Raw genomic sequence first — 14286 nt, 5'->3', positions numbered from 1 at the left:
CTGGATAACCCTGATGTGCAGAGTTTAATTCTCCTGGAGCTTTCTGAAGATTTGATTGCAATAGCCATTAAAGAAAGATCTGTCTGCCTTACTGACACAGCTGTTCCTGTGTTTCTGTTTCCTTTCAGTGTTTTTTAAACAAAACTTTAATATAATCTGCTGACTTCATTCCTCATTACAGCATCTTCTCTGGTAAACGTACCTTTTGCTCAGCTGTCATTGTAAGACTTTGCAAACGGCCAGTCATATTTCCCAAGCTTTTTTCAAAAGCTGCTACTAGATGAGCCTGTGAAAGAAACAGAAGATATCAGCAGTTGTGGTAATGGGTCTTAATCTTAAAGAAATTGTGGGCTGTTCTATACATTTTGGTGGGACAAACAATACTTGGACTTCATAAAACTCAGCACTCTCAGTTTGGGCTTTCTCCCAGATCTCTTTCTTTCCTTTTATTTGTTTTTTTAAGTACTCTTTCTCCTCCAAGCTTATCTTCTCCAAACCTCTTGTATTAATTTTAAACTCAGATTATTGACTATGTGTAGCAGCCAAGTAAGCCCAGTCTTCCTTGGGCTTCTCTAATTCCCAAGGAGTTTAGCTTAGGTACTTCTGCCTGCAATGAATTATAGATTTAATGTCCTGCCTGAAGTTCCTGATATATGGACCAGAAGTCTGTTCCAAATAGAAGTCCACAAGTGATTATTTTCAATTACCAGACCCTTCAACAGAGGAATTTAGGTGCTTTTTCTTAAAAGGAAAGTTCTAAGCTTCCAAATAAAACATTCCGGTGGAATCCTGAGAGTCAAAAACACTGCAGTTTTCTTGTACAGAAGGTCACTGCTTTATCTATTTATCTTATATTGATTACATGTATGTATGGGTGCGTGTGTGTGTGTCCATATGTATGAAATTAGTATGGAGCTTACATAAAATATAAACATGATATTTATACATATAAGTGCAAAAATGCATATCAAAGACAATCTTGAAAACTCTAAGTCCTGCTTTTAAAAGAGCAGTATGTTGAAAATGAACCGAAGATTTAATAAAATAAGCTTCATTCTGTTTCTAACATCATTCATCCTATACCCTATGTCCAAACAGCACATCTCTTCTTTAGTGGTTGCAATTTACATTGAGCTTCATAGGCAAAAAAAAAAAAAAGGGCAACTGGTCATAAAAAACCGACAAGATAATCCATCTTTTACCATAATGGGAATGGTATCTTCACTCCTCAAGAATGACAATTTCTTTCTTTTAATACAGTACATATATACGTTTTGCTTAGCAAATCTTCTCATTAGAGACTGCCATGCTTCTGTAAGCAATGCTAACATTGGTCAAATGTACTTTGACTGCTGCCTCGTATTCAGCTGACTGTCTATCAGCACACCAAGGTCCCTTTCCATCATGCAGCTTTCCAGCTACTGCTGCTGAAACCTGAAGGGTTGCCTGGGGTTGTTGTGATCAAAATGCAGGACCAGACACTTGGCCCAGTTGAAACTCATACAGTTTACCTTGGCCTATTGATCCAGCCTATCCAAGTCCCTCTGTAGTGCCTTCTCCCCTTTGGCAGATCAACACACTCTCCCAGCTTGATGTTGTGAAGGTGATAACCAATGTCCCAGAGCACTGAGACAAAGCAGATGCAGCAAAAGTAGAGCTACAGCCAAATGTGTCCTTTCTACATGTGTTTAACAGGAACCTAATGGGGCTCTCCATTCACTACCTCATAACAAAATCTGTGGTTCCACTGATGGCCCATGGGTCTGCTTAACTATGAAAATAAAAATGGGTATTTAGGGTTTGAAAAGAGAAATCATTTGCTTAATTATGCATTGCTATTGCTGATTTCTCACAATTGCATTGGGATAACTGCAGTTCTTTGGTACCTAATCATGCATGCTTGTGCAAAGTAATTTTCTATTCCACAGATACAACTTCAGCTTATATTTTACATGAATAAAGTACAATGAACTAAAGAGCATCACTGAAAATGTCATTAAAGGTCATTGAAACTATGAAGTTATTATCAGACAGTCTCTAGAGAATGACAGCCTTATCACAACTATGAATTCCCAGTATACTTATATATTAGTATGGGTATATGTATAAGACTTGTATGTTTATATTCCTTTTTAAGATCAGTCTGCATTTAAAGTCTGAGATGCAAAAATGTTCATAATGGCCATAAGAGATTATAAATTCAGATTAGATATTTCTTTTTTGCTCATTAATGTAGTAATTTTTATCTTTGCTAAATTTCACTGAATTTCACTGAATCGGAATCCTTTGAAACTGAAGATGTTCTACTTTGTCCAAAAAGATCCATTCTTTCATTCTAGCAAAAAATATTTAGAAGTAGACTTCTTCTCATAAGTTATAGCCAATCTCTTAATAACTCAGAAGACTGTGTTAGATTTATCTGTTGCATTCATGGCTTACGTCTTGTTTGCTTGCAGGACAGCGGTGCGGGGCTGGCCAAACAAGCACTAGCCAGAGAGCCCCCTCCACTTTCCAGTGGCATCCAGGGTCTACTACAATGGGTAAGCATACATCCTTCAGCTTCATACAGTATAAAGCAGTGATCAAAGGCCCTCCAAACAAGCTGCTCACTGGATTCTGAGCTGATTAGTCTCATACGAAGTCCACTGACTGGACATTTCCAGCACTGAAAAAAAACCCTTTCTCAATTAGCATAGAGATTTGCCCTTCAGCAACATTGAAAGAGACATAAGGGAAAGGCCTGATGATATATGTGTAAAAAAATAATTTAAGCATCCAAATAAACATCTGGGCCTGGCATGGATTTAATCACATGCAGGCAAAACACTTTGGGGTTAATCAAATGAAATAAGCAGCTGAAATCAAGCATAGTACTTGAGTCCAACAATGCCTGAATAATAAATGGAAACAAGTAAGAAAATTCTCAGCAGAGGTTTCTAAATGCTTAACAAATACTTTAACCAAATGGAAAGATTTTGATATAAAATAATACATGAAGAAAATTCTTGGCCAAACAGGTCAAAATTTATTCTGATGGTCTTTTAATGACACTTGCACTATGAAGTGTCTTTTGTAGCAAAGCAAGGAAAAAACGATACAAATAGCATGGTTATAAAAGACCTTTTTTGCTTGGTTCTACAAAGGGAAAGGATAACAAAAATTTACAGCCTGAAATGAATTGAGATCTCTAATTGTTGGCTTCAGTTTGTTGCTCTCAGGCAAATGAAGAATTGCCCAGCCTGGCAAAGATGAAAATTAACATTTTACTTCTAAAGTACATAAGAGAAGGAACCCCCAAAGACAGAGTGGGCACACTAGCTATAGATTCCCAAATATATATCCTGAATTGCATTTAAAAACCACAGTAAAACAGATTGTTTAGTATCTATCTGGTAACATCACCTGAAGCCACAGTAGCCAAACAGACTTGCAGCTCACACTCTGTATCTGGCATTATTTTCTGATAACATGTTCAATAACTAATATTATCAATTAATAATTGATAATCATCATATCAGCAATTGAAAGGAGAACCAGGTATCTCTCTGTGAAATGCCAGTCTTCATTAGTTATATGTCAATGTAGTTACTGAAGCTTCCATGTATAATTTTACATTGTTCTTACTTTCACATCTATTTGTATTTTGCTGAGCTTATCTTTGTGAAATTTAACTATCATAAATTCTATCAAAATCTTCAGTTCCTGCCCTTCCATTTGTTGTGTCTCCTTGCTTCCGGGTTTTCCTCCTAGCAGACAAAAAGCTGGACATGAGCCAGCAGTGTGCTCTTGCAGCCCAGAAGGCCAGTGGTATCCTGGGCTGCATCAAAAGAGGGGTGGACAGCAGGGAGAGGGAGGTGATTGTCCCACTCTACACTGCCCTTGTGAGGACCTATCTGGAGTACTGTGTCCAGGCCTGGGGCCCCCGATAGTGGAAGGATGCAGAGCTGTTGGAGCGGTTCCAAAAGAGGACCACAAGGATGATCAGAGGGCCAGAGTACCTCTCCTAAGGAGAAAGGTTGAGTGAGTTGGGGTTTTTTAGACTGGAGAAAAGGTCAGCCTTCAAGCTCCCTTGAGGGGAGCTCATAAGCAGGAGGGAGACTGACATTTTACATGGTCTGATAGTGACAGGACAAAGGCAAATGGCTTTAAACATAAATAAGGAATATTTAGGTTAGATATTAGAACAATATATATTTTTTAATATTTAGAAGATGTCGAGGCACCTGCACAGGCTGCCTAAAGAAGTTGTGGATGTCCCATCTGCTGGGATGTCTAAGACTAGATGGTGGTGCCAAGTGGGGTCTTGGGCAGCCTGATTTGGTGGGTGGCAATCCTGCCTATGAAGGGTGATCAGAACTGGTGTTCTTTAATGTCTATTCCAACCCAAACCATCCTATGATTCTATGGTGTTTTGATTCTATCAAGCGTTCACCCTGGCAGTGGAAAAAGAGAATTTTTGAATTATGCTTACACAACTCGCTGACAGCTTTGCAGCACAAAGATACAATACTAAACTGAGATTCTAAGGAAATCCAGTAATTTACAGTACAAGTATTAACTATTTGCTTTTTGTTTTGTTTGTTTGTTTCAATTGGTGCTTGTATCATCTTATAAGTCAGAAAAAAAACAGGTTTCTTTTCAACTTAAGAAGTGCAGTAGCTTACTGGTGTTGGCAGTTTAACTCCATTAACACTGACATAAATTTTACTATGGCTCACGATCTCTAATAAGCTTTAGTTTGGATGGCATGAAATGGAACAGAGTATTTCGTTCTACTGTTAAGCAACAGCATTTTATTTATCTTGGTTCATATTGAGCCCATCCCTATATATTTCAAATGATTTTTTACAATCTAAATAGAATGGATTGATACTTCTGTCAGGAAGCATGACTCTGCCACTCTTACTTGTGCAGGATCGTATTAGAATTGTCAGACACAATCTACCACTTCAAATTCCATCTTAAGGAATGGGTAATAACATCAGAAAAAGAGTAATCACAACCACTACCCTTTTTGCAACATTCATTTCCATACCCACTGTGTTCGATTGTAAAATTTTTTCTGCCTGAAGGTGTGGAGATGTAGATGTGAATGAAATAATGCATTTTAAAAACAACAAGATAAATAAATAGTAGAAGTATCCTAGATCACATCTGGGCACCCGTACTGAATAGAAGCTATTAACCTATTTGACAGTGTTTTTCAGCAGGGACAGAAATACTCACGTTTGCAGAAAGTTGAGATGTAAGGGTAGCAACTTTTTCTTGTGACGCAACAAGCTCTCTCCGTAGTTTCTGAATTTGCTAGATGGAAAAAAGGCTACCATCAGTATTTCAGCAATTGCCTTCTGTTGAATTTTTTTCTTGACATTTTTCTCAAGAAAAATGTCTAAAGTTAGATGAGGTATGATTTTATACACACACACACATATTTATATATATATATAAAACTTTTTTTTCTCTAACATAAATAGTTTCCACATGAAATTTGATTAAAATATGCAACCTTTAACCTTTCTAAATCTTTTTTTTTTTTTTTCCCTCCAAAAAATCTCTGGTCAGCTTACAAAAAAAGTAGCTTTAAATGCACATGCTGATGTAGAAATAAACTACATTCAAAGCTCCTATATCCTTTTATGAGAAACATTACCCTTAACAAAAGCTGAAAAAAGCTAGATATCAAGCATGAAACTTGCATATCATTTTAAGAGCATTTGACTCTACTTGAGATCTTACAGGGATTCCAGACATTGCACTGAACTTAAAGCACAGCACAGAGTATCACTTTGAACCTCTTTCATATTTAAACATGAAAGGAATTACTGCAGACTAGAGAAGCGAAATGTCTACAGACAGCCTAGCAATCATGACATTCTCATACTAATACTTTCACTGTAAGAACTACTGCAGTATTTTAACTTTATGATTCCCGTGAAAATCAAGAGGGAATACTGTACGTTCTCTAAAGGTAAACAAGCTTCTGCATGCTAATGATACAAAAGTAATTAAATCATTTGCACTTGCTCAGAATCAAAGACATTTTTGAGCTGTTCTCCATCTTGGCTTTCTCCTTTTCCCAAGATTTCTCTTTGCTTTTCAGTAGCAATAATTCAAGCTGCCTGCTTAGGCTACACTTTCATCAGAATCCTCTGATCACAGAAATGCAGATCTCACAGGGCACATCTAGATACTAAGAAACCTTCATAAATGTTACACCACTACACACAGCCCTTTATGAATGGAAATCAAACAAGGAATTGTCATTCACACTACTGAGCCATGATGCACCTTTTTGACTCCTTTGGTTTAACTGTCAGACAAAGGAGACAAATACATGCAGTCTGAAGACATGCAGCTCTGGGAAGTGGACATGCACCCCTTGGTGCTGCAGCTTTTTGCTGCTATTCCCTGGTGACCTTTTAATACAACCAGAACTTTGTATGGAGAAAGACGGTAATTATATCCAGCTGCTGACTCACTCTTGTCACCCGTTCTGATGCACTGTGAGGAGAGTGAAGCTGTTTTCCATGTCAGGTTTGATTTATATCTGAAATCAATCTGCATCTCTCCGAAATTCATCAAAATGGCCAGTTTTGGAAATTTAATATAAAGTAAAATGTAAGTGATGGAAGTTCAAAGTGAACATTTAAAGTATTTTTCTGCTGAAGTACAGCGTGTCACCTTGAACTGCACAGTCCCTTAGACCCAATACTAAGTAGTTTTAAGTCTGAGATGTGTTACAACTCCTTTGCAGAACCTCAGCCAGGAATCCTTCAGCACAATGCTAAGAAAACACCTTTTAATGCAGCTAAATGTCATTTTCCCAGCAGATCATAATTTATAGATAAACAATACATTTCTGAAAAATATCAAACAAATACACAATTACAAAAATGAAGAAGTGTTCTTACCTCTGAATGCGCCTTTTCTTCTGCCTGGAAGAAAACACAAAAGAAATGGTTTTGAAACAAGAGCAACATAGTTGAGGTAATAGAAAATAAACACCAGCTACTCTAAAGTGAAATGAATAGCTTCATATATCCCTTACATTTAAGGGAGGTATGCAGTAAAAACAATAAATGGAATCCTTTGCAACTTACTTGGAAAGGCTCCAGCTGAAAACCCAAAGAGTTTTCCAGCATACTGACAAGATGAAACCAGGGGTACAGGAGGAATGGTAACAGAACTGTAAGACTGCAGCTACATTTCTAACACAGGAAAGAAAACTTGCTATGCTGTCAATGAACGTACCTAAGTCTGCACATGTGAACTTTTATACCATAATGAATATTATGGCTCCTGCAACTAAAGTTGCTTAACTGTATACTGTGCAATAATCCTAACATACTAATCCCTGCTAAGAGAAGTTGGCAGCGTACCAGGAAAGTATATATGGGAGAAGGTGAGGGAGAGAGGGCTACTTACAGTTTAAGGTAATTTCTTCCCCACAGAATATTAAAAATATATTGAGGCATGTTAAAGTTTTAGCTTACATTTGTTAATAATAATTAATAATTCTAGATATTTTTTTCACATCTTTATGTATTACATCATATAATGATGTTAAGCTTCTTATTTATTTAGCAGCCTTTTTCAACAAGCTAAGTCATTATGAAGCACACCTTTGGAAGCCCGCTAAGATAAAAATCATTGAATTTCTGAGCAGGAGAGTGGACTAATTTAGGAAGACAGAAAAACCTCAGTTCAGTGGGATTCTAATGGAAAGTAAAGATGTAGCACGAGAGAAGAAACCATTCTGTAACACAAAATAAGAAGCAGTGTATTGGAAATCAATGCACCCCACGATCTGAGGTAGCCGAAGTTCAGAGAAAGAGTCTGATTAGGTGTTAAGAGAAGTAATCAGTAAAAGAAAAATAGTAGAAGAATTATAAGTAAAAAGCCCTAAAACTCTAGGAAAACCCAAGGTAAGTGTTCCTCGGATATTTCTCAGATGCCAGGTAGTATCTTTTTTATTGTTTGCTTGCTTGTTTGTTTTTGAGGCTATATGATGCACAACTTTTGTGTCGCCAGAATTTTGTTACTTGATTATAGAAACATTTTCTTTCCTTACCTACTGTTGGTAAGTAAAAGACTTAGAAAAATCCTTTTTCAATACATGTTTATGTGTTAATTGCCAATAAAAAGGCTGAGATGATATGAAATTTCCCTGTGCAACACTTAGATGAAGCTACTGCAATACCTACATCACCACACAGGAATCATTTAGAGTAGTGACTGTTTTATTTGTCAGCACTGATGTGACACATCCTGACACTGGGTTTCTGATTTACATTCATGAAAGCAGGATCTGCCTACAGACCATTTTGAAAATCTATTCTCATTATTGTTACTTCAAACACGTCATGCATGAAAAGCCATTAGAGGGTCAAGAAAGACTAAGTCTACCATGCCAAGAAAAGAAAACAAAAATTAGGTTTGGTGATCTTTTGCTGGAACTGCCACGTGGGGACCTGAGGCTACTTGTGGCCCCACTGATGAGGGAAGTGCTGCATGTTGCTAGCAGATGGTTCCCTCAGCATACAGGGAAGTGTTGGCTCTCTCCCAGATGTCATAGAGGCAGATGACACAAGTCATCCTATGTGGAGAGTGGAAGAAGTAGATGAAAGAGAAAGAAGAGGTTTCTCGGTGTTTTACCAACTTACAAAATAAGATCTGAAAACCACATAGAAGCGTGCAGTTTTCAGTCAGGAGTTCATGCTGACATCACTGTAATCTAGTTCTAAGTCATAGGCTCACAACTTCAAAACTCTGTGCTAAAAGGCAGCAATGTTCTTTTCTTCCCGTATTTCTCTATTGCATCCATGCAACCCAACCTTGAAATGTATTTTTTTCCTTTTTTTTCAAGTCTTAAAATATTAGCATACAAATGACATGTCCTTACTCATCTCCTTTAAGCTTGGCTTACCACAGCTAATGAATTCTGGGGATTCTAAGTGTAGCTAATGCTGAAGAGGCAGTGCGAGAAATAGAGCAATTAACTAAATATGTGCAAATTGCGGTGTTTCACCTACTGAGCAGGAGATTAAAACTGGAGACAACCTATCATAATTTACACTATCACACGTCTTTTTTCAGCCTCTTGTAGAGCTAGATGTACTCACGGTAAATGGGATCAGTGTTTCAACCCTAGAGTCTACTACATCCATTCACACAGTATACTTTTCTGTGTAACAAAATGTTTTTCTCTGTAAAAGTGTATCTCAACAAGACAGATTCCCAGTTTATTCAAGCAATTTCTGAAAACTCAAATGTAAACCCAGGAAGAAAGCCAATACATACAGAAAACACTAGAAGATCTGTCTCACTGGACTTATTCACTGCAATAACAGCAAACCATGAAGCGTCTCTTCAGAATCTCATATTCTCATTTTCAAAGAGACAATCTTCTGAGAGCATGTTCAAGCTTTCCAGCTATCCTCTGGTAGAAATATGTAAAGAACTTGATCTTTATTGCGTACTTTATGTGAAGCATCAAGGCTTAAGGCAATGCTTGAAATCTGATAAATGACTTTTACTGAAACATTTATGGAAAGGTAGCTGCTTTGGAGTTCCCGCTGAGTGATTTTAGCCTGCATAAGTAAGGTAAAGCACTCAGCTCTTGTATTCTTCCTTAAATCTAGTAATAGCTGGAAGTGAGTTACATGTGACATAATGCTGTAAAGCTATCCCTTTCTGGAGGCAATAGGGCCCTGCATGGTATCACTGAAAAATGATTCATGGCTCTTATACTTCCAAAGGATTCGACACTGATTGTCTACCTTTCATCTTTCCACATCACTTTTTCCTCATCTCTTGATTAATTTCTGAAGATAAATTTCATAGGATCAGTGGGATCAAGTAGGAGAAATTCTGATCAAAACCATCCCCAAATGGTAATTTTAGCATACTAATTCTTTCCTTGCCCTTTTCAGATTTTTCTGTAACTTCTATTATTCTGTCTACATAATTCAAGATTTAAGGAGCTGGGCTTAGCTGCAATGTGAATTTACAGCCAGAAGTTTCAGAAGATATTTCACTGGCTTACAGCATTATGTTGGATAAACAAGTTAAAGTTTGTTTTATAGGAAAATTGCCAGTTAAACCATGAGGCTTAACTACAATTCTCAAAATACTCTGCAATCTTGAGTGATGGTTATATAAATGAAAAATATTAGTAAACCTTTACTACAGCAGAACACATATAATAGCAAGAAGCTTTGCTTTGTATGTTAGTTACATCTCATGTGCCGACAGTTTGTATGCACACTCTACGCCTCAGATAACACAGGTCTGATCACTACAGGAATTCATTGCAACTTTGCTGCTAAGCCCAGACAGAACTAATGGATGTGTACTGACATTTTAGACACGTCTCTGTGTCTAGTGTAAAGGCCTTTTATGATTAAAAACAAGTAGGAGATGCACTGCTGCAGTGGATGTTAGATTACTCTGTGCATAAATGCACCCCACTTTTCAAGCTAACACAAGTTAAGCACTGAGACAGTGCTACCACCTGTACAAGCAGTACAGCTGCAGCAGCCAACAAGGATTGCATATTCTCAGGCTAGAACTAGTGCTGGCCTAGGGCACAGAGCGCATGTTGTTCCAGGGAAGTGAACCGACACTATTCAACACCTGAATATCCATAGAGGAGGAGACTGTTCATAAATGCATGGTACAAAACAAGTGCAACTACAGCATGTAATTGTGGCTTGCAAACAGGTTGCAAAGCAGCTGTTTTGTATTAGCAAGGGAACGGAGAAACTTGTTTAACTCCTCCCATCTGGATGATTTCTTGTTCATATAGCAAATGGAAGAACAAATTATGCAGAAGGAATAAAAGGAACAATAACTAAAACAATAGGAAAAGAAAAAATATAAAATAGCTTAAAATATTTTATAAGCTTAAAATAGCTTATAAAATAGACAGGAGAATATGATTAATGATTACTTAAGCTAATGATCTAATTATCTAAGATTAATGACTTTTAAAAGATGCTCTTGTCATTGGAAATAATTATGTCATTTTCAACAAAGATCAATAGAAATCTAAGCTGAAAATTCTGTCTCCCTTATTTTGAAGCACTTTTGTGTTTTTGAAGTCCACCTCAAACAGTAACAGGACAAAATGACTTTGTAAATTGTACAATTAGAAAAACAGCTTGAAAATTATCAGAACCACTCAAGATTATTAATTAAAACAATATAAAACTCCCCCTCGACCCCAAAGTGAGAGTTCTAAATTATTACCTTCTTTCTAACTTTCAAAATATACAGTAGGTGATTTTAAGCAGTTTTATGTCAATCACTTAAAAAGCAGGAAATAATGTATTTTAAAATAGCATGACAGTAACATCAACACTAAAAATAAATCTTCCTGCTTTACTGCAGTGCAATTTTTATCCTTCTAAGACCTAAACTATTAGGAGTTTTATGAAAAATGAACAAGAGCAGAGACAGAGAGAACTTTCTAAAATGTCAATACTCACCGTAGAGTACAGCGACGATGTGCTGGAGACAAGTGATAATGAGGACCCATGTACTTTAAAAAAAGGAAAATATAATGAAGTAGTGCAAGCACAGAACGGCCTCAATAACTCAGTAAGTTCAATAACCATGCATATTTTTAAAAATGAGAACCAGTTTTCCACTGAGCAGTTATTATGAGTTACCGGTATTGAAAAGCTGCTGATATTTTCTCTTCTTTTTTGACAATGGATCATCTTATAAATACATTCTTTGTAGAAACCAGAAATTGAGTTATGTACATGTCCAAAGCTGAGCAAACTGATTTTAATAAGAGACTGTGCCTAGCAAAACAGTTCTCATTCCCTGGGATGAATTCTTAGGGTTTTCTCAGTTGCCTTCTCTCTTCAAAGCACATCATAGACCAGTGCATGATGGCATTTGTAGTTTCTGTGAAGGGGCTACTGCAAGATGTAGTGACATACTTCCACTAATCATCAGCAGAATCCGTCTAAAGAGCAATGAGTGAAGACTGAAAGCCTCGACCTCATGTTTTTCCTGACCTCTCTGAGAATGGGAGGTGAAGACTCAACTGTGACAAAATAGCCCCTTCTGCTGCTGGTGACTCTCCCGAGAATAGACACAAAAACAGGGAACTCTGCAGGAGATGATTTATTTCTTCAATACTTTTCGTTTTTTGTTTCAAAAGAAATGTGTTTATTTTTTTATGCTCTGTTGTTGGTAAATATACTGTTTTGCTTAAATAATTCTCTATCTGGCATGTGCCTGTATACCAAACTGACAATATAAGATGCTTGGATTAGCTGAATAAACTTCAAATGCAATTTTGTATCTGTGTAATTATTTGCAAGGATGTGGTCATCACTGAAGTACTGCTGCTTCCAATCTAGCCCTGATTTTCAACCTCTAGTTTTAAACTCTCAGCTAAGCTCCTATTTTCCTGCACTCAATGGCTCTACCCATTACCTGACTAGTTTCACTAACACTTTCCTTACAGCTAGTATTTTAAATAAAATGTATTTCTCCTTCTAACAGTATAATTTAATGTGATTCTGTAATGACCACGAACTGCTTAAAACTGTTAATTACTGCTGCACAGACTTCTATTTATTCTGGCTGATTGTGGTTATCCACTCCAGCTGGATATGAGACATGATCAGTAAAAAAGCCTTCATCAAAGTAACTGATGACAGATTACTGAAATTCTAGATTTAACACATCTTTTTCTATTCACGACTGTTTGCCTTGTTTTCTCTATTATTCTTCCACTACTATCTTTGACAATTCCCCTATTCCTCAGCAAAGGGTGCACAGCCACCTCTGTCCTTGAATTATGAGATCTGCTTCCGTGCAGTCAACCATCCTCTCTGTACTGACAACTCACAGCTTAATCTGTCCTGCACCCTACTGCTAGTATTACATACCCAGATGTCTTCCTGACACATCATCTAAATTGCAGAAGAAGGAATAACAAGAAAAGTGTTATTTGTCTGCTATTTCACCCAGGACTTCTTTTTTTCCTCTTTATCTCTTGACTGTGAGCTTTGAGAGGGAAATTTTTAATTTTCTTGTTATAAAGATCAATTTCTATTGTCATCACTTAGTAGTAAGCAATGCAGAAGAGATGATGTTTTAGAATGAAGCTCCATTACATTTTACATTTTTAAAATTAAAATATGTGAGAACTTTGTACTTAGGGGAATTCTCCAAATGATCAGATTTAATAGAAGTATTAAGCAGAAGAAAATGTCATTACACATTTAATTAGGACTTCTTAAATGCTCTCTGGATAAAAAAAAAAATAAATGGAACAATAAAACAAAACCAACAAATAATCTTCAAATTCTTGGTGTTGTGCATAGCATTAGAGAAACCAGAAAGACTAACCTCCAAAAAGAAGGTAGACAAAATAGAGAAAGAACACAACGTTTCAGAAGATTACTTAAGCTTTCATGTCGTAGAAGAAATATTGATGATTTCGAGGCCTACTCAGTGATTCAAATAATAATTCAGTCTTACCTTCTTCCATGCTGTCCCTGAATGAACCTGAATGACTAATTGCACGTGGCCTCTCTTCTAGGGATGTAGCACTGCCACACAGTTGGGAGTCATCATACAGATCAAAAGAAGTATCTTGTGCGGGGATGCTGTTTGAACGCATCATACTGGGTCCAGGAAGGTTAAACTGAGACAGGTTGGTTGGACTCACTGGAATACAAAGCTTTATTAGTGAAGTACGTTTCCATGAAATTAATTCTGGTTCTTAAAAAAAAAAAAAAAATTGTAATGAAGGACTAGTATGGTTATGTGGAGTTCACACTGCTGAGAAAATAACAAAATGCATTTATTCCAATATCCAAAGCTATACAGAAAGGGGAAACAGATGATTTCCAAGTAGCTGGAGTTACATGAGTGTATTCCTGAAAAACATGTGTAACGCTAATGCTGGTGTCTGAATAAACTTGTTTACTTTGACTCAATGCCTAGAAGAAGCAGCTGTCTATTCAAATTCAATCAAACTTTTGGTTTAGATCATTCAAGATGTGCCTGAGTTTTTCCTATGAAAGCCTATCAATTGGGCTATGATAATGATAAGCAGAGCAGGACATCAACAAAATAAACAGATCTATTACTCTCTGATGTGAGTGGAAGAACTATGAACAGAAAGGAAGATAATAGAAGAAAATTGATGAGTGAGAAAATCACCGCTTAAAGAGCACTGTGTCTAAAACTACTGCAAGTATATGGAAAAAATCCAAAGTAGTAGTTTATTTAGGCAGCATCCAATTTCCTTTTCAA

At 36.8% G+C, this 14286-nt stretch overlaps 1 protein-coding gene across 14 annotated transcripts in view; it reads right to left on the bottom strand.

Moving 5' to 3' along the window:
* NAV3 (neuron navigator 3) overlaps positions 1 to 14286 on the bottom strand; it is a 492511-nt gene that overhangs the window by 27807 nt on the left and 450418 nt on the right. For all 14 annotated transcript variants that reach the window (XM_015857110.2, XM_032443702.1, XM_015857027.2 and 11 more), the window contains 5 exons: positions 13507 to 13695; positions 11490 to 11542; positions 6912 to 6935; positions 5227 to 5304; positions 203 to 286 (listed from right to left, as the gene is read on the bottom strand). In XM_015857110.2, the coding sequence (XP_015712596.1) occupies positions 203 to 286; positions 5227 to 5304; positions 6912 to 6935; positions 11490 to 11542; positions 13507 to 13695 (428 nt within the window). The remainder of the gene's footprint in view (positions 1 to 202; positions 287 to 5226; positions 5305 to 6911; positions 6936 to 11489; positions 11543 to 13506; positions 13696 to 14286) is intronic.

This window comes from Coturnix japonica, chromosome 1 (assembly GCF_001577835.2).
Source record: "Coturnix japonica isolate 7356 chromosome 1, Coturnix japonica 2.1, whole genome shotgun sequence".
NCBI classification, from domain to species: domain Eukaryota; kingdom Metazoa; phylum Chordata; class Aves; order Galliformes; family Phasianidae; genus Coturnix; species Coturnix japonica.
The sequence above is the reverse complement of the archived record's forward strand: the minus strand, read 5'-3'. Positions and strand labels throughout refer to the sequence as shown.